We start from the raw sequence: 20,899 nt of genomic DNA, 5'->3' as shown, positions 1-20,899 counted from the left end.
TTGCCTTCCAACACAAGCCCGTTGTCTCAGACATCGGAAGGTAGCCATCATTAAGCTGAGAAAGCAGGGACAAAGAATGCAGACACCAGTAAATATTAGTGAATGTAAGTTTAAGAACTATATCTATGTGTATTAACATGGAAAAATCTCCCAAGATATATTTTTAAAAGATGTAAGTGAAGGCATTACAGTGTATAATGAACTCCCTTTAAGAAAGTGGGAGGGGACGAATATATGTTTTTGCTTGTATTTTCATGCAGATAGACAAGACACTAATATAACGGTTTACCTGTAAAGAGAGGGGATGAAGTGGGTGGGTCAGATGTCGGAGATATTTTCACTGCATGCCTTTTCATACTTTTGTTTTTTCAACCATGTGAATGTATTATCTTTTGAGGAAAAAATAAGCTCTATGTATAGGTGAGGTAGATTGGATTATTGTTGTCAGTTCTTCACTCCTTTGTTATAGGATTATACATCCAGACCATCTTCTGTGTTACTTTGTAGGCCCTCTCACTGTAGACAGAGATATTGGACTTGGTCATGTGATTTGCTTTTAGCCAATGGACAATTAACCAAATGTGATCTGAGCCGAGGCTTTAAATGTGCTTTGTGGTTTAGACGACCCTCTTGCACTCCTGCTGTTAGTCATGAGAAGAACATGCCCCGAGTCTAAAGAGGATGAGAGGACACATGGAGCAAACCCAAACCCAAACTGTGGCCCGGAGCCAAGTCCATCTGACCTGCAACCTACAGCTGAACTGCCCCACCGACCTGTGAGCAAGAAAAGTGTTTGTTCTTGTAATCCACTGAAATGCTGCAGTTGCTGTGCAGCATTATTGCAGGAGAAAACTCACTAATAGACTAGAAAAATGCTGTCCCGTGGTGTTTTCTGCCTTGATAGAAATTTTCTACAATCTGCAATATCTTATGCAGTAGCCACTAACCACATGTGGCCACTGAGCACTTGAAATGTAAGTAGTGCAAATGAGGAACTGAATTTTTAGTTTTATTTAATTTTAATTTATCCTTCATTTAAATAACCATATGTGGCTATTAGCTATTCTGTTGGATAATGTAGTACCAGACAAATTCTATGGCTGTGATTATTTGCCCATGGAAATTACTAGAAGAAAATAGATCAGAAGCCCACTGTATCTGTTTCCTAGTTCTGCCATAGCAAAGTACCACAAACTAGAATGGCTGAAAACAACAGAAATTTATCTTCTCATAGTCCTAGATGCTAGAAGTCAAAAATCAAGGGTCAGCAATTCCATGCTCTCTCTGAAGGCTCTCGGGGAGAATCTGTTCCCTGCCTTTCTCTTAGCTTCTGGTGTTGCCAGCAATCCTTGGCTTTTAGACACATCACTCCATTCTCTGCCTCCATTGTCAAGCGGCATTCTCCCTGTGTGTGTGTCCCTCTGTATCTCTTTTCTTATAAGGACACCAGTCATATTGGATTAAGGACCCACCCTATTTCAGTATGACCTCATCCTTACTAATTACATCTGTATATCTGCAACAACCCTATTTCCAAATAAGATCACATTTGAGAGGATCATATTGCCAAGAAAACACAAGCCTGGACTCCAAAATTCTGTATGTATTTGGCCCCTGACATAACCCTAGGATCCCAAACCTGCACCAAGAGGAAGCTGGGTGTGAAAGCTGTGCAACCCTGAACAGGGGATACCCTCCAAGATACTCAGGAGGATAATGGATAAGAGGGACCACTCAAAGGGAAATGTCAAGAGCCGATGAGAAGAATGGACAAGGGAGCTCTCCCCAGAAAGGAGAAGCAGAGAGCTCTGAGAAATTACTCCACTGCCAAGACAGAGAATCCATAAGTTCCTGCCCAGCACGATTTGAACATTGCTATAAACCAGTGACTGCTGTGTGGGGAGCTTTAAAAAGTACTGATGCCCAGGTCCCACCCTGAGATTCTGATTTCATCATATGGGGTGAGGCCTGGACATGGGGAGCCTTAGAATCTCCCCACACGATTCTATTAGAAAGCAAAGTCGAGAATCGGCGCTTCAGGGCCTTGGAACTCCAAGTGTGCTTTGCAGCCCAGCAGCCTCGGCATCACTGGGGAACTTGTTAGAAAGGCAGACTCTCCAACCCCACTGAGACCTAGTGATTCAGGAACGTGCATTTTAACAAAATCCCCAGGTGATTCACAGCATGGACCAGGTCCTCTTCCCAGCTCTGATTTTTATGTAAGAAGGAAATACAATTTCTATTTTGTTTAAGCCACTCGCACGTTGGTCTCTGTCCTAACATACACAGATTTAGGTGATCAGGTGATGCACACACTTTTGTTCCTGAGGGAGTCTGCATGGCAGGACCCAAGTTAATGGAGCCATCAGAAAACTGTTCCAAGGAAACCATGTGCCACCCAGTCAGCCTGGCATGGCCAGGATGATGTGACGGGGACCAGCATCAAATTGAGCTATTGAGCTGTTGAGCTGTGACTCATGGTGGCTGACCAAAGCCTTGTGCTCAGCCTGGCTCAGGGTTCCTTGGGCCAACTGCCAGGGAAAAGGAAGAGATATCATGTAGCCAAGGAGACAAGCATCAGATTCAGGCCAGAGGCAAAGAATTTAGCACAGGGTCTCCAGATTCTGCCAGCCCACTGATAGGATCACTGGACATAGGGCATGCTGTGGCCTTTTAGTAATGTTGCTGACACAGCCTGAGATGGTCTGCCCTACATCATCTGCCTCTAGAATCCTACTCATTCTTCAAGACCCAGATCACGTGTCACCTTGGTCTTCCTTCACTGGGGGACAGAGCAGAGTGTCCCATAAGGTGCTTGCCAAGGGGCAGGTTCCCTTCACCACAGGTGAGTGAGAGCCTTGGTTGGTGAGAATGTGGTGGGTAAGTTAGCGCTGTGTCCTCCACTCAGCCCTCGGGATAAGGCATTTGCTCCAGCTGAGATCCCTGCTAAAATGACAAAGCCCAAAAGAGAAAAATAGGTAATAGGGTCTGGGAGATTAGCAGCCCTTTCAAGAATTTCACAAGGGCTCAGGCAGCTTCTAGATTTGTGGCTCCTTCCCCTGACACATGTCCTCCATCCCTTAGATTTATCTGGTCTTGGGAAAAGAGAGTTCAGTCCAGATCAACACTTTAGTTGAGGGTCCTCTTGATCCTCAACTAAAATCAGGAGTCCCTTGAGCTTGAGATTTGGGCCAAAGGACATTGTTCTCATTTAATCTCCAAGACCCACCCCAAGGTCCCTGTAGCAGATCCCGTTGGAGCTCTGCCTATATTCTCCTAGATACTCCCAGGGCCCATGCACACCACCTCACTGGCTTCTCACTGTAAGCACCTGCAGCTCGCTGTATGAGGGCTGTCTCTGGCTGCAGGAACATGCTGGGGTTGGCACAGGGCAGCCTGGAAATGCTGGGGAGTTGCTCCCGTGATCATCCCTCCACCCATAACTGATGGAAATGTAGGGATAAATATCCCAGCTTTCTTGCCCCTCAGGTGCCTCCCAGAGGTCTCAGAGGGAGTAAGCTCCAATTACCCACAGGAGCTTACCTGTCCACAAAGTTCCCTTAGTTGGCTTGCCTTCTTTTCCCTTCCCTTCCCTCTCTCACTTCTCCACTGTGCTCCAGGTGCTTCCTGCTGTCAGTTTCCATGTGAACTACTTGCATCCAAATCTTTATATCAGGGTCTATTGCCGGGGAAACTCAACCTAAGGTGGGCTCCTTCCAGTCCTCACCTTCATTGACCTGCTCTTCAGCTTCCTCTCACTTCAGCTTCCCTTGGTCTGCCTTACCTGCTTGTGTTCTTGGACTCCTCCTCTTTATACATCCTTCTTTAGAGTGGAGGTTCCATCAGAAATTTCCCAGTCCTCATCTCACTTTTCTTTGAAAAGCTATTCTAGGTATGCTTCTACTCCACACTCAGATTTAGAGACAAAAAGATACCCAGTCTCTATGCCTGGCTTGAGTTAAGATGCTATTTGTCCAGAAAAAGGAAACAAGTTCTCACTTCCTGCTTCTTGAAACCTGTTCTTCTTCCTCAATTCCAGGATATCGTTATCTTTATTCTTCTCCTACCTCTCTGACATTCTTTATCAGTCTTGACCCCTGCTCCTTTTCCTTCCCCTCCTTTGCCTGACCTTGAAATATTGCTATTCCCCAAGGTCCTTGGCCCAGCGTTCTTCTTATTTTTGGCCATTCCTCTGGGTGACCTCATGCTTTCTTGTGACTTCGATACTATTTATGTATTGATGGTCTTCTTGAAAATACATTAATTTATTCATTTACTTATTGAACAAAATATATTGAGTGCATTCTGTGTGTCAGGTCCTGTGTTAGATAGTGGAGATACAGTAGGGAAAACATAGAGAATGTCCCTGCTCTCGTGGAGTTTACTATCCTTAAAGATTGTTGCCATGGACCCATTTATCTTTACTTCTTTTCTTCCTTTCACCCACTGATCTACCCATGGATCCTTCTTTTCATCCATTCATTATCCACTGATCCATTCATCTATATATCCATTCTTTCCTTCATCCCCTGATCCATCTGTTCATTGGCTCATCCATTTAATCATTGATCATCAAAGCATGTACCCACTGACCCATCCATCTATTCATTCATCCATCCACCCATTGACCTAACCTTTTCTGTATTAGTGATCCCAAACCAATGGCCCATCAGGAACTTAAAACAATCTGAATCTAGGGGTGGAGGTGGGAACAAGCTCCCCATTTGATTCTGATTCACCTAGCCTGGCACCTGTCTAGGGATATGTATTTGGGGACCACAGTACTAAATTATAAGCACTGTGAATACAGGAGCTGTCTTAGTTCAGCTTTCCTGAAAAGCAGACCCTGAGACAAGGACTCAGGTACAGTTAATTTATTTAGGAGGTGATCCCAGGAGGTACAACTGAGGAAGCAGGGAAAGAGAGACAAGAAAGAGGAAAAAAGCCAAATAAAAGGTGCTTTGATGAGTTTGTGGACATGAGGTTGAAGCCTGTTGAAGGCCCTCTGAGATACCTTGTGGAATAGGCCTAAATAATCCCCTCACAGGACAGGAGAAATGCACTTATTGCTGATTGACTGAGTGTTGGGAGGTGTTAACTCCACAACAATCCTGAGTTGTGCTCCCAAGGTGTCCTAGAAAGCGCTCAGGCAGAGGAGAAGAGAGACAGATGCAGGCACTGACCGTGGTTCACTCTCAGGTGAACTCAGGTGCACCTAAGGACATAGGGTGGGGCATTGACCGCTACCACAGAGGCCATGTCTGTCTTCTTTACTGCTGTGTCCTCAGGGCTTAGAACAGTCCTTAGTCTAGTGTGGGGCCTATAGTGGGTGCTTAATAAATATTTGATAAAGAAATCCTGAGTACCTGCCAGACCTTGTGCCAGCTACCAGGTAATACCAATAATTCCTTTGCACTCTCCCTTTGGGCTATACCTCCTCCCCCAGCCTAGACACTGTACCATCCCCTCTGCAGCATCCTCAATCTCTTTACCCTGTTTCCATCCCACTCCCAGAGGGTTGCTGGGAGCTGCTGGAAGTGTAAAGCTCCCCCCACCCCCCTATATGGCTAGACCCTCTACACTGCTGGATCGTCCTGCTGGGTATTTCCCTGCCCAAAGGCTTCTCCTCACCTGGTCCACACAATGGGCAGAGGTGGCACCCACAGCATCACTGTGGAATCACTTATAGCCAGATTCTTGAAAAGACTTAATCCAAACCTTTAGGGAGTAGCACTTATCTCCCAAACCCTACTTCACACCCAGGCGTTGGATTAGCATGAACCAAGCGAGGTATTTGATTAGAGAGCAAAATTTAAGGGGGTCCAAAACAATTCAATAAATAAGATAAGATTTCATGGAATATTTTAAAAAATCAAAATTCAAAAGTGAACTAGGGTGTTCAAAATAACATGATGAACAAAGTAATAAAATTTGGAGTAAGGACAAGATTGGTATTGCTGAGATTTCCTTTTGCCTCAGACACAATACAGCTGAGCATCACACTGCTCCTAGTCATGTGCTCTCTGAATGTCGCTGTAACGGATCCTGCATGCCTAAGTATTTGGGAGGGAAATATACTGATGTCTGCAACTTTGAAATGCATTTTTTTAAAAATGTGGATTCTTGAATGGATGGATAGATAAATATGGGATAGATAATCCAGCATCATAAAACGTTAGTTGTTCAGTCTAGGTGGTGGGTGTATGGGTGTTCAGTGTAGAATTCTTTCACCTTTATTTATGTTTGAAATTTTTCATAATGTTAAAGGGGAAAAATAAAAAGCAGTGGGAAGGACACCCAAGGCTTGTTCCTGGGAGCAAAGCCCTGAATCTCTGGATGTCCAGGCTTGTGTTCCCCACTACACCCTCACTGGCTGTAAGAGCCGAGTCTTTCAGCCCGCATGTCCCTTCCTTGACTGAAGCCTCTCTCTGGCCCTTGTCCTTGAGATCGTCCCTCCCCACCACTAGAAAAGCCTGGATCCTCTCCGCTTCCTGACTGGTCCCCATGGACCCTGTTTGGCTCCCTTCCTCCCCTCAACGTCCTTAAGTGGGGAACTTAGTCTCTAGGGTAGGACATATCATTTAACAAAACATGTCCAATAATATAACATCCTTCTACGTTTCGGGGAAAAAACAATCAAAAGCCCACTTTTGAAATATGGAGGACCTGAAAATAAAGCACTACAGATAAGCAATAATTAACTGGGTAGGGCAGGGGGTTGGGGATGGAAGGGATGCAAGAAGTATTTAGGAACCTGGGATGTGCACGAAAGAGTTTACCCAAATTCGCAAGATGGAAACCTTCTTTGAGGGCTGGCAGCTTGAGCTCTCACCGCTGGGGGGGCGAGGCAGGACAGTCTTGGGACCCATGGCCGTGACTCCTAGGTTCCTCCTGAGGACAAGGGTCTCGGTGGTTCTGGCCGGCGTCCCAAGGCACTGGGCTGGGTATACTAGTGCACAACTGCTGCAGATGCTGGAGGGGATAGTTTATCAGACTCCACAGTAAGCACTGAAGGGAACTGATGGGAACCGTGGAGGCCTGAGGAGGAGTCCCCTCTCCTCCTCAATTTGACCCCCAAATGAACCTTGGGGAGCCCATCGGCTTTTTCTGACTCGGACAGTGAGCTCACCGTGGATCTCAGGAGAGTTTAGAAGTTTTTCCTTTCAACTTCTACCCATGCACTTTGGGGTTACGGTAGTGGTGGTGCAGAGATGTGTCCCATCTACTCTTGCTCCTTATTTCTCCTGGCAGCCTGGATGCGAGTCTGGGGAGGGGTGTCCTAATGACGATCGTGCAGGGTTTCCCGTGGTGGTCTAGGAGGCTGGATCTCCCATACTGCCACCCTCAGGACCCACGGCTGGGGATCCGGGCTCCTGCAAGCTGAGCACAAAGCCAGGAGCCAGGACACAGTGGAGCAGCTCCAGGCAAGTCTGCGTAGGTGGCAGCCACTGTTTGGAGCCTGCCTGGTGTCTCATCTCTCCTTTTAAAGACGGGAAGGACGGAGTTGGTGCAGCATGACGCTCCCACCTTCCCTTCCACTGCACAAGTCCGGGCTTTTTCTGAGGGCTGCAGACCATGCTCTAACTCAGAGCGCACCCCAGGGTCGGTTGACCCACAGTGGGAGGCGGGGCAGGAGAGGAGGAACTGTTAGTTCCCCAATGATGGGAGACATCAGAGAGCGCATGGGGACTGGGGACTGAGGATCCTCCGGTCAGCTCCGGATCCTGAATGCGCAGCAATTGTGACAAAGGGGGATTAGGCGGATGACAACAGACATCTCTAATGGCTGTTTAAATCATTAGAGCTGCGGGCAGCCGAGGGGACGGGCTCTTATTCCCCTTCTGCTCTCACGCCTGTTTGGTGGCTGCAGAACCAGTGTGGTGGGAGGTCACTTGTGTCGCAGTCACACCCTCACGGATGATCTGCACACACACGCACACGCACATTCACCAGGGTTCTCACAAGATACAGGTTCAGCCTACCCCTGAGCCCACACGCATGTCTTCACATAGGCGCTCTGGCGCTCTTGCTCTCTCTCCGCGCACAGGTCGCAGCAAGTAGGGAGAAATGGACACCGTACTTAGGCATTCTCCCGGTTCTTTCCCTTGCACCGATAGTACGTGCAGAAATCGTTCCAAACGAGGCCTCCGTGTTCATGTTGGGGACCAAGAACCTCCCGCGTGGCTTCTCTGGCAGTGAGAGAGGACCCTGGGAACTGCCCTGCCTTCCCTCCCTCCCGGATCCCTGTCTGGAAAGTCTGACCACGACCCTTTCCAACCATCCCCAGGACTGGAGCTCCTGGAGGCAATGCGAGTGCTGCCCCTGGAGTTGGATCTGCACAAAAAAGGACCGGATCCTGTGGGTAATTCAGGCAAACACATTCTCAAACAGGCTGCTCAAGAAAAGGGGAGACTGGGACCCAAATGACTGCGGCTTTTGATTCTAAACAGTCAGATCTCTTGGCTGTGGCTGTGTATGCCCCAGCTTGGACTTGAGGGGTGTCTCCAGCGTAAGAGATGCCGGCGAGGTCAGTTGGCACCTGGCCCTGGGGTCCCCACGAATTACACAACCCTCTGCCGACTTCCTTTATAGCTCTCTTCCCAGTGAGCAGTCCATGTGGATTTCTGTGTCCTTGTTTATTGCCTGTCTCTCCTCCACTAGACTGGAAGCTCCAGGAGAACGGGGCTGAGGTTGTTGCTGCCAGCACCCAGCACAGTCCCAGCTCTGATGGGCTGTCTTTAAACATTTGTTGAACAAAAGGTGTAGGACTTTTGTCTATAAAAGCTATTTTTTGCTTTTTTTTTTTTTTAGCATTGGAGGTCGAGAGCGCTCACCGAATTCCCAGATGGATCCAACCCCGGCGAGAGATTCGGAACAAGCCTTGTCCTGGTGGCTGGGGGTGCTGAGGACACACGGAACCACTCAGCGCACGACATGCTCCTTCCCCTGCATCCCGCAAACACCTGGAGAACCTCCTCTTGGTGGAGACCATCCTACTCTCGCTCGAGCTCTCCTGGGATCCTATAACTACAGCTGCTCCTCCACCCCCACCTGCCTCACCGGGTTAGGCGCCAGCCGGTTCCCCCACGCCCAACGCGCTGGACTCGAAATGCAGAACTGATAAGAAGCCGAGGGCGCCTTTGTTTCTTCTTTATTTGCGGATGTAATTATGCACCGCACTCTAAATTAGAGATAGATTTTTTTTTCTGATATACATTTCATCTTATTCACCACGAGCACACCACACGCACAGTAGAACAGTTCGACAACCTGATAAACTGCACAAGATGAGTTTGGATTTCTGAAAACCGGCGGCAAGCCGGCCCCGCCATGGCTTCTCCCTTCTCCGCTTCGCCAAAGGAAATCGCCCACCGAAACGGATTTCCCGGCCCGCCTTTCCCGCTGCAGGGTTGAAATGTCTCCGGAATGGAAAGCACTCTTGCTGGAAATGGCTGGACGCTGCAGATTCCTAGCGCTGAATGGCTGTGAAATGTCGCCCCAAGGTGAAGTTTCTGGACCTGCGAGCTGTGCCCCCTCTCCCTCCCTTCCCACCTCCCTTGACGACTGGGACCAAAGTGTTAGGGTCCCTCGGGGTCCCTCCTGGAAGGACAGAAAACCCTGCCCACAAATGCGCCCCTTCCTCCCCCTGAAACCAGGGTGTTGTGGAAAAGAAAGGACAACAGAAACGCAGACGCTATGGATTGTGGATCCCTATCCCCTCCCACCCCCACCCCCCCATCCCCAATAATCAGAAACAAGGAACCAGAGATGTTTAAAGCTTGGCTTCCCAAGCGCGGCGTCTGGGCGCGCGGGGCTGGTGGGGGTGGGATGGGGTGGGGAGAGCGCGCGAGCCCGGCGGGGGCTCGCCCTCGCGCCCTAGTCCTCCGCGTTGGTTCGGTAGGCCTCAATGAGGCCCTCGAGCGAGTGCACGAAACCGGACACGCTGCAGATGCCGCCGATGACGAAGATGGCGACGTCGAAGAAGACTTGGTGCCACAGCAGCTTGCGCCAGAGCAGGCGCAGGTGGAAGAGGCTGGGCAGCAGGAAGCACAGGCCGGCGCCCGTGAGGCTGCCCGTGAGGCCCATGAGCAGCGCGAAGTGCGGCACATAGATAGCCATGAGCAGCGTGAAGACCACGAGCGCGCAGCGCAGCGTCAGCCCCCAGGATTTGAGGCGCCCGTCGCCTCCGTAGCAGGCGGGAAAGAAGGCACGGCTGCCTTCCTGGAAGAGCGACTTCTCCAGCACCTCGACAGCAGCGAAGAAGGGCAGCGGGTAGGACAACAGCGCCTTAGCCACGAGGAAGATGTTGACCACGGCGCGGATGGAACCAGGCAGGTTATCCGTGATGACCTCCTTGGTCTCGTCGGCCCAGGTGAGGTAGGCGACGAGCGCGAAGAGGCCTTTGAGCACGCAGGCAGCGATGTGCGTCCAGTTCATCATGCAGTGGAACTCGCTGGGCTGCTGCATGTTGCCCTCCAGGGAAGGCAGGAAGATCTGCGACGTGTAGCTGAACACGATGATGCCAATGGAGATAGGAAACTTCTTGACGTCGATATAGAACTTGACCTTCTCCCAGGCCCAGTCGCGTGCCCGCGATAGGCAGTAGGCGATGACCAGGATGTTGATGACAAAGTGAGCCAAAGTGCACAGCAGGCTAAACTTGGACACGGCCTTGAGGTTCTTAAGAAAGGCGCAGGGCAGCAGCACGGCCGTGGCAATAATGGACCAGGACTTCTGTGACACGGGCAGCCCTGGGAAGCTGTTATACATGAGGTTGCCACTCACCACCACGTACAGGATGCAAGTCATCACGAGCTCAATGATCTGTGCCACGTTCACCACGCGGCCGCCCAGCGTAGGGAAGCGAGGAGCGCAGCACGCGTTGGCGATGGCCACGTAGGAGTCCCGCACGCGCACAACCTCGCCATCCTCGTTCTCCTCATACAGGCATGCGATGAGGATCTTGCCGGTGTAGCAGCACACCACGGCGGCGAAGATGATGAGGAACAACCCCAGGTAGCCGCCGTGCAGGATGGCGTAGGGCAGTCCCAGCACGAACATGCCCTGCGGAGCGGAGAGGCAACCAGACGGGGGCGCTCAGCAGATGCGGCCTCGAAAGAGGGGACCTCGGGGCGTGCGTGGCTTAAGGCTATAGCCAGAAGGGGGCGCTAAGGAGGATGAGAACTGGGCCTAACCCACAGGGAGGAGAGGTTAAGGGTAGGCTGGAATGGGGGTGTCGAGCAGTCTAATGGGGAGCCTGGCTGTTGAGTCGGAAATGGAGAGAGAGGTGTTTAAGGACGGGACTGAGAAGGAAAGGTGCGCTAATGGGAGGTGGGGAGAGGGCTGAGTGAGGGGTCAAGACACAAGGAGAGAAGGGGTATGTGGAGATACTTGAGGGTGGTTCCCGGAGACGGAATCAGTCGCGGGACGCACTGACGAGATAAGAGCGGGCTGGAGGGGGCGTGGCCGGAAAAGGGCGCTGATCAAGGTAGAGAGCCGGGCCTGAGCCATTAGGAAGAGGAGGCACAGGATTAAGGTGGGGCTGGAATGGGGTGCAGGAAAGCTAAGGAGGGAAATGCGGGTGCCTAAGGGCCGAACCGGAGGACACGTTAAAGGCGGCAGTGGGAGGGAAAGGAGATAGGGCAGGGAGGAAGCGCGGCTGAGTGTGGGGCGAAGCCGCAGGGAGTCAAGAACAGAGGGAACGTAGGGATGCTCTCGAAGGGCTCTGGGGGGCGAGGCCCGAGGCGCGGGGGGTGTGGGGGAGGCGGGGTTGAAGGTAGGGAGTCTCAGGGCAAGGCCGGAGTTGGGTCGGAGAGGCCGAGCCCTAAGGAAGGGGGCTAAGTGGGAGTGGTAGAGGCCAGCAGGATAAGGGGCCTACGGGGGGGAGGCACGGGTGCTGCGTGCAAGGGTAAACCCGAAGCCGCGGGATCGGGAGGGCAGAGCTGGGGAGGGAAGGTTTAGAATCCACATGGGGAAGAAAAGCTAACGAAATCCAGGGCTCCCGAAGCCTGCAAGCCTTCCGCCTCCCGCCCTGGCCTCCCTCCGGGCCTATGGAACGGGACCTTCAAAGACGCGCAGGGAGAAGGCGCGGGCGGCAACCGCGGCGGGCGCGGTCCCCCGTCCCTGGTTTCGAAGGGCAGTCCCCCCGGGCCCTGGAGCGGGAGGCGCCTCGGGCCGAACCACTTAGTGCGCAAAGCCCCGCGCAGCCTGCAGAGCCCGGGTCGCCGAGCAACCCCGCTGTGATCTCCCGCTGCGGGGAAACCCACGTTCTGAGCGCCAACGACCTTGCGCTCCAGGGACGCCGAGAGGCCAAGCCGTGGGGCCCGGGGACGCCTAGCGGGGAGGCCTCCTCTGCCCGGTGAGCCGCGGCCTACCCTCCTTCGCCAGCTCCTGGGGTCGTTGCACCGGCTCCGAACCCCCTCCCGGCGGAGTCCGGCGCCGCCTGGTGGGGAGTGGGGGTTTGAGAGTAGGGGTGAAGGAGTAGCGGGCCTGGAGACCAGAGGCCGTTCACTGCATCTACGGGCAGCTTCGCCAGGTCACACGCGGAGAAGCTGGTCGCCTCTTTGCAGTGTAGCCGGGATTTCGGGCCAGAAGGGTGAGTCTGTGCAGATAGCGCTGAGTTACCACAGACCATATGTGCTTGTGTGGGCACACATGTGTGTGCGTATGCTTGTGTACACCTGTGTGTCCCCAACAGGGCTGCACCTGAGAGAGCCGGCTGCATCCTGTCCGCCTGAGTCTGTGCTTGTGTGTGTGTATGTTCACACGGGTTTGTGTGTGTGCTTGGTATGTACAGGTATGTGCTTCTGTGTGTGGGAGGCGTAGGAGTGTGTGAAGGTGCGTTTGAGGATAACCCTGCGGTGGGTCTATATATAGAGGCATGTCATGTGCACCTGTGCCGTGCGTTTGTTCGTCCGGGAGCGGGGCTGTGGGCATGCGTGCCTGCCTTTGTCCCTGTGCCCGTGTCTATGCGTGTGTGACGGGAGGAGACTCCCACATCAGCGATTTCCCCCTCTCCTTTCCTCCCGAAAATGCAGCTGTGAATCCATTCCGGAGTCCCAGGCGTTACCGTCCCTTCCGATCCTGATTTTCTTTCTCCCTCACCCCTCCCCGCTCTCCTCCTCCTGTTTCCCTCGCTTTTGCAGGGTCTCAGGGCAAGTGTCTCCGACCGAACCTCAGTCAAGCTGTCCTGCGGCTGGGGCCGCGGAAGCAGGAGCGGATCAGGGCGGGAGGGGAGACGCCGCCGGGGCGGGGCGGGGGGGGGGGGTAGATCCCCGCTCAGGGCTGAGAGAGAAGAGGGATGGGGGAAGATCCCGGGTACAGGAGCGGGTCTCGGGGCCGAGATTGCGGGGAGAAGAGGCGGGTGGCGACTCGGCTGGGGGTCAAGTCTGGTGCGCACAGCTGGAGGGAGTGGGGGGGCTGACCCAGCTGGGAATCCCGCGCTCACCTGGATAGCGTTGGTCACGTTCCAGCCCGCCTCCCACGCCGTGATCTTGGGCTTGTCGTGGCCCCCGAACTCGCCACCAGCCCCCACGGCCTGGTCCTTGGAGCCCGAGGGTGGCAGGGGCGCGCCACCGCCGCGCTGGTAACGGATGTCTCCCTCGACGGGCGGTTCGGCGCCCTCGTCCCCGCAGGGCTCGCCCTCGGTTTTCAGGATGTCCATCTGCAGACCCTGACGGTGCTCAAAGTCGAGGTCGTCGCAGTGCGCGAAACCCACCGCCTCCTCGTCAGTGGCCGCCTGAAAACCCATCCTGGCGAACATGCCGCTCACCTTGGCCTGGGACTTGTTGGACACGGACGTGGCCACGTTGGACAGCTTGCTGCGGAGCAGGGTGGCCATGGCGGCGGCGGGGCCTGAAGAAAGGACACCAGGGGCTGGGGACGCGGGGGACGCGCGGCAAGGCGGCGAGGGCCGGGTGGGCGCGAGGCCGCTATCTTCGCTCGCTTTCCCGGCGGCGCCCCGGGGCGCTCTGGCTCATGACCCCCTCGGCTGGCGTTCGAGGCTCGCTCCGAGCCGACCCGGCGGGCGGGCAGCGGGGCTGGCGGAGCGGCGGCGGCGAGTGCACTGCGGAGCTGCCGCGGGGCGCGGGCTGGGCTGCGGAGGGCGGCGGCGGCGTCAGAGCAGCTACGCGAAGCTGGCGCGGCGCCCCCACCCGCGCGCAGCCCAATGCGCTCCCGCTCCTCGGAATCGGGCGGGTGGGGGTGTTGGAGAGGGGGAAACACCCGAGGCAGGGGATGTCAGGAGGGGGCAAGGAGAAGAGAAAGGGGGCACAAAGGGACTCAGGAGAATTTAGATGGGGGTAGGAGAAGGGCGCCCGCGGGAAGGCAGCCAGAGGGAGCACGCGAAGGAGGGGGCTCGGAGGCCGGGGGTGGGGGCTGAAGTGCTGCATTTCTGGGGGAGGCGCTAAGCTCGGATCCTGGCCCTTCCCACCTCCCCGCCGCAGGGAGGGAGGGAGGGGGCCCTAGCGTGCTGATTTTCCCGGTCCCACGTCCCCGACTACCCCCTCGAGCGTCCGGGAGCCTTTTGGCCCCATCCTCTGGCCAAAGACCGGTCTAGACGCCCAGAAGGGCAGCAGGGCAGTTACCTGTCTCCGGCGGCGCGGGCCGTTTGGACGTCGATCTGTCTCCGTGGCACCCATCACTTGCACTTAAACCTGGCCTCAAGCCCCCCTTGAAGGCAGGAGTATCCGTCATGGACCGCTCTCAAGAACGCTCAACCCCCGCTTCGGTCACTGGGGCTGTCCCAGCCTGTCCAGGGACGCCGCGATGGAAGCTCGCCACCAACCGCTCTCCAAATGTGTGCGGAAAGGAGGCGAAAGGTTGGCTTTTCGCTTTTTTTTCCGTTTGGGGCATCTGGAAGGAGGCAGGACTTTGTGAGGGTCCCTCTTGACAGCCTCATGACGGGTTTGCGAATGCCCATGCCGCAGAGGGGCGCAGCTGGTGTCCGGCGCCCGGGAAAGAAGGGCTCGCAGCAGGCCCAGGGCGCGGGGGCACGCGGTGCGCTCGGGCCCTGCTCGCCCAGCGACCGCGGGGGCCGTGAAAACCTAGCCTGTTTCTGTCGAGAGGGGTGCGCGTGTGTGCGCGTGAGTGAGAGACAAAGACTGATACTGTATCCGATATCGCTACCGGCTGGAGCTGAGTGGACTCCGAGGGCGAGATTTGGTAACCGTGTTTATTCTGTGAATGTGTAGTTTTGTGCGCATTTGAGCCTGTGTGTACACAGAGCTTGTGTGCTGCATTGTGTGTATATACGTTCGCGAAGGGGTTGCCTGCGTTTTTGCTTGTGTGAGTCCTTTTGTAGCTGTGTCTGCGTGCGGGTCCGCTGCTCCGGATGGGTCCCTGCCTGTGTTCCCAGCTGGGCTCCCGCCGGGACTCCTAAAGAGTAAACAGCAGTGTTGGTGACCTGACCGTCCCAGCCTAGGTAAAGGAGGACTAGCGGCTGTGACTGGGAGTGGGGATAAACTAAAGGACACGAAAAGAAAGGGGTCCCCAGGCTTCCCCTTCCCAAGCCCCTGTCTCACTGAGAGCCCCTCTCCCCCTCCCCTGCAGTATTTCTGGATTAGCTCACGTCAGCGCACAAGTAGGGCGGCCTGAGGGCTTTGACCAGCCAGTTGGAGCTGCCAGAACAAGACAGGCTTTCCTGCTACCCTCCTCTCCCCACCTCCAGCCATCGCTGTCTCCAGGGAGCTCTTCTCCAGATAGGAAACCTCCACCAAGTTGGACAGAGATGCTCCTAATCTCTCCCCAGGTACCCCCTTAAATTTCCCCAAGAGGCTGCCTGGTGGAAACCAAGACAGAAGCTCTCCCCCTACCTGAAGAACCTCCCCCACCCAACTCCCCCGCCGGAGCCACTAAGACAAGAAAACCTCTCCACAGAACCCTCCCCCAAACACAGACCCTCCAAGTCATGATGTGACCTGGAACAAAGACAGGACAGAGGTCCTTCCTTCCCAAACACAGAGACTGTCTCCTCCAAAGAGGCTTTGAAATAGAACTGGTCGCCCATCCCAGAGCCTCTCCTCCACCCCACTTCCCAGATGCTGGGGAGAGAGATCCTTTTCCCTACAGATTCCTAAAGACAAAGATCTCCACCTCTCAGTCCTCACTCCACCCCTTCTGTTCCTGGTGGAGTTCTTTGGTTCCATGTCAGATGATCTGGGCAGAAACTAGGGTTCCCTGGTGCTCCCCTCTACCCCATACACGCCCAGACCCGAAGATGGCCAGGGATGCTCTCTTTGACAGGTGAATCAATGACAGACATGTATCGGTTGGTCATTGCCAATTCACGTTTGGGTTTTAGGAGAGTTCAAAGTGCTTACCCTCTCTTTCCTTTTCCCCTGTGATGTTCAGGGCTGTAGGACCCAAGGTGGGCTGGGTAGTTCTTTCATTTATGAGAAATGAGGTCATTTATTTATTCATTCATTCGGGCGAACCTTCTCACAGCCCGACTATGCATGTGACTCTCTTCTGGTTGTCACTGGAATCACCAAGATGACCCAAGCATGATCCCTATCTACGCTCCCCACCCTGATTCTTGGGTCTGGGGGGCACTTCAGAGAGCATTCAGTCCAGTCCTCCTTCCTGTGATGCTTAAACCAGCCCTAAAACATCCCCACAGAGCCTCACTTTTATCCTTATCATACAGACAAGCCAACCTGGGGCCAGCAGTGAGGTGTCCTGCTCAAGGTCACGCAGAGTCCGGGGCAGAGCCAGGCTAGGACCCGGGAATCCTCATGCTCCTCCTGTGCCTTCCCCTCCATGACCTCGTGTTGTCCTTCCACCCCCCTCCCTGGTTGTGGTTTGGTATTTGGCCACCTCACTGTCAAAAGAGATAAAATTCAAAATCAGACCCCAGTCCTTCCGGCTTTGTCAGATGCCGGCATTTGGAGGAGGAAGGCGTCTGCTTCCCCACTTTCTTGCTGTTTGCAATAAATACCTCTTCCCAGGCGGAAGGCCAGTGTGGCTAGCTCCCAAGCAGCCTTTCCCTTATGGGAAAATCTTGCTCTATCGTGTACTAGCTGTGTGACATTGCTCTACTTACCTAACTTCTCTTAGCTTGCACTTTCTCATCACTAAAATGTGAAAATAATAATAACGGCCTCAGAGTTCTTGAGAGGATTCAATGAGATCTTGTATATAAAATACTTAGCACATACTAAGTGCCCAGTACGTGGTAGCAATTGTTTTATTATTGTTGTTGTTGTTATTGCTACACCCAGTGGCCATTTCTCGTTTAGGGAAAAGTGAGTGTACAAGGAAAAGCCTGTGATTGGGTCTAAGAGTCAGTATGAGTTGGAATGTCCACTATTCTGTCTTTGCCCCAGCTCCCTGTCCTCACCCCTTGCAGCCCTGAGCTGACCTGAAGGGAAAGGAATGAAGGTCAGGAGTAAGGCAGGGGGCAGGCGACCTGGCAGGCCACCCCATGAGGCAATCTGGACAACCTCCGTAGCTGATAATGAGCTGGGCTGTGCTCTCAGGAAGCCATCAACATCCACATTCTCCTAACAGCTCCTCTAGGGGCACCCTCATGAGAGGAATTTGCAGCAGCTTGGCCCCCTGAGTTGAAACACAACACACACACACACACACACACGTGTACACTCACACACAGAGAATGACAAGCCAACTGACAGATGCACAGAGAAATGAGGGCCAACACACAGATTCAAGAACATTGGCAGATTTACACAGATTGACAGAGCAACACACACAGGTCAAGGACAGGCTGGCACACAGATAGACATGCACAAGATTTGTACCAAGAGTGCCTGCCACACAAAGAAACTCGGAGTGACACTGTGGATCCATCCCCATGGGCAGAGTCACCTGGATAACTGGCTCAGACACACAGCAGTACACAGACAGGCACTCACAGACAGTCATACACACACTGACAGACACACACACACAGGAACGCACACACACAGATTTATACTGAGCCCAGTAGTCGGTTACCCCCGAATGCAAGAACACCCCTACATGATCACTGAAGGGGAAAAGAGGAGAGGACAAAAGGAGGGAAGGGGCCTAGGAGACGTAAAAAGGAATGTGCTAGAAGAGGGCAGCCGGGAGACAGAGCAGGACATGCCAGGCAGAGGCCCCAGCCAGCAGGGCACAAAGGAGGCAGAGGTGCCACAGATTTCCTCTTGGCCAGTGCCAGAACCCAGATCTTGTGACAAGAAGATGGGGGTTGGGAGGGTGTGTGGTGAAGGAGCAGGAGCTGTCTGTCTGTGCTGTCTAACTGGGAATGGTGATAGGGGCTCTCCTCCCGGGACCACACAAGTTCCCACTATCTTGAGGGGCCTGTTCTGCCCAAGAGGGAGCAAGTAAGGGGCCCCCAGGACTCCCGCCAAGCCCCACGAATCAAGGACTGCATTCTGGATCAGTCCTGCAGCCTGGACCCAGGTGAAATGCACGCCCCGCTCCCAACACGAGATCAATCTCTCTATTTTTGATGCCTTTAGTACCCAAGGGGTTAAATGCCTGGCTAATGGAGATGGAGGCCACTTTGGGGGAATAAATAGGGTTAAATAGAACTGGGCTTATCTCCCAGAGCAGGCAGCAACGGGGGTGGGGTGGGGTGGGTCATGGAGCCCTTGAATTAATGGCCTGGAAAGCCGACATCATGAGCATCATTTCTGGGCTGAATGATCACAGACAGACCCCCCTCCCCTTCCTTTTCCAGAGCAAGTCCTGTCTGTGAGCCTTTTCCTGCTGAGGGGACAGACGCTGGCTCTATACATCACCCTGTCCCGCTCCAGCTGGGGCCTTGGTGAGGTTTCCCTAAGCTGGAGAAAGCCATTCCCGCCGTGCCCCAAACCAGAACCCAATTTCCTGATGCTGTGTCCATGGGCATGAGGGAGGGGAGGGAGCAGCAAGGCTGAGGCCTCCAAGTGTGTATGGAACGTGCTTGGAACAAAGACCCTGATTCTTCTGCCTTCGGTGGGAGTCTGTAGGTGCTCCTCTGCTAGCTCAGAGGAAAACATATTAAAATACACTAATGGCTCTGTAAATATTAGCAGTTTTCCTTGCGGAAGTAGTGAGCATCCCATCTCTGGAGGTATGCAGGCAGAGGCTGGATGTCCTACCAGAGACATTGTCCGGGGAGTCCTGCCTCAGGGCAAGAAAGGCTGGATTTCATGACTTCTGGGTTTCCAGGTTCACACCTTCTGTGTGGATGGCTCTAAGGGCCAAGGGAGCAGGGGGCATGGGGACCCAGGCCTTCCCTCTGCAGCTTTTGAAACCAGCGGAAGTTGCCGGGAACTGAAGGAGGAACCCTGGACCAGACTTGGTGGGTTAGACCAATGGTTCCTGCCCTTTTCTGAGAACACAGCCCCCTATTATGCTGGGGAGCAGGGAGCATGGTGACCTTGTTCCCCAGTGGGTCCCCAGCACACAGTAGACACTCCATAAATAGCCATGGGGTTGAATTAAATTGAAGTCACAAAATCGTTTTTCCCCCTTGAACTTTGAGCGTGATTGGTTGAGGCAACATACCTCCACAATGGCTGAAACCCAGCCCTGACTTCTGAGATCTATAGCTCTTCTAAATGGATCCATCCTTGACGCTCATGGCACCTGCTGCATAGTTGAAAGCAGTCATACAAACACGTGCGAGATGTGACTTTTGTTCAGAGAGGGCTTAGGGTGTGCCCCCCGGATTCAGGGACTCCTTGCAAGACCACTCCACGCCCCTTAGGAATCTGTGGGTCACCAGTGAGAACAATTGAGAGAGACAGCCATGATGGAGGCTCTGACTCCAGGGAGCCCTGCGACACGGACCCTGGACCCCAGGAGTGCAAGGGGGCTGCGCGTCTGACCTCCTGGACCCTCAAACCTGTTGGTGCAGAGCTAACCTTCACTAGTGCTCTCGTGTGCCAGGCACTTGTGAAAGCACTCTGGGGATTGTCCCCTTAAATCCCCACGATCCTGAGGGTAGTTAACTGTCATCTGAGGAGGCTGCAGGCAGGGACTACGGGACTGGAGTAGGGGGGTGGTGTTGGGTGGGCACCAGAAGAGCAAAGGGGGCGTTTGGAGGGACAGTGATGGGGGCTGGGAGGTGTGGGGTTACTGAGGCTAAGGGAGCTGGGGGTGAGCCTTGCTTTAGGTAGAAGCCTGAAGGGTTAGCCTTTGCTGGTCAAAACCTTCCCTCACACAGATCTAGAACAGTCTGCCTCACTGAGTGCTATAGATCAAATTACGTCCCCCCAAAATTCATTACGTTGAAGCCCTAACCCCCAATATGACTCATTTGGAGATAGGGCCTCTAAGGAACTAATTAGGGTTAAGTGAGGTCATCAGGGTGGGGCCCTGCTCAGATAGGGTTGGTGACCTTGTGAGAAGAGACTCTGGACTCACTCTCTCCACCCTGTGGGGACACAGCGAGAAGGCAGCCATCTGCAGGCCAGCAAGAGTCCTCACCAGAAACTGACTCTGCCAGACCTTGGTCTGGGACTTCCAGCCTCCAGAACTGTGAGAAGATAAGTGCCCATGTGTCAGTGACCCGGTCCGTGGGAACTCGTTATGGCTTTTGGGCCCACTAAGACACTGAGTGCCTCTGCCAGCCCGTGACCAGCACCAGCTGAGAGGATGAAGATTTTTCTAGGTCATGACCCCTTTAGACATCTGATCCTCTCTCTCTGGAAACACACACAAGAAAACGCGAGGTTTCAAATCCCCTAAAGGCCATCTACCATGACTCCATGGCCGCTAGCCTAAAAGCCTAATCTGGAAGTTTCTTTCTCTTCCAAATCTGCTGAGAGCTGGAGTCAGGCGAGATATCCACATTAACATTTAACAAATGCTTATTCTATGCCAGGTTCTAGGATAAGTGCTTTGTGTGTGTTCTGTCATTATAGCCTTACAGCATCCCTGGGAGCTTGGGCTGGTTTCATATGCA

General features: G+C 53.8%; 1 protein-coding gene across 1 annotated transcript; it reads right to left on the bottom strand.

The window, feature by feature from the left end:
- Positions 1 to 9,136: 9,136 nt before the first annotated feature.
- Positions 9,137 to 14,383, bottom strand: SLC32A1 (solute carrier family 32 member 1). The gene is made up of 2 exons (XM_070589212.1): positions 13,448 to 14,383; positions 9,137 to 11,064 (listed from the first exon to the last, which is right to left on the bottom strand). The coding sequence occupies exons 1-2, from the start codon at positions 13,838 to 13,840 to the stop codon at positions 9,877 to 9,879; spliced, it is 1,581 nt and encodes a 526-aa protein (XP_070445313.1). The 5' UTR covers positions 13,841 to 14,383; the 3' UTR covers positions 9,137 to 9,876.
- Between the last annotated feature and the right edge of the window lie 6,516 nt (positions 14,384 to 20,899).

This window comes from Equus przewalskii, chromosome 21 (genome assembly GCF_037783145.1).
Source record: "Equus przewalskii isolate Varuska chromosome 21, EquPr2, whole genome shotgun sequence".
Taxonomy (NCBI): Eukaryota; Metazoa; Chordata; class Mammalia; order Perissodactyla; family Equidae; genus Equus; species Equus przewalskii.
The sequence above is the reverse complement of the archived record's forward strand: the minus strand, read 5'-3'. Positions and strand labels throughout refer to the sequence as shown.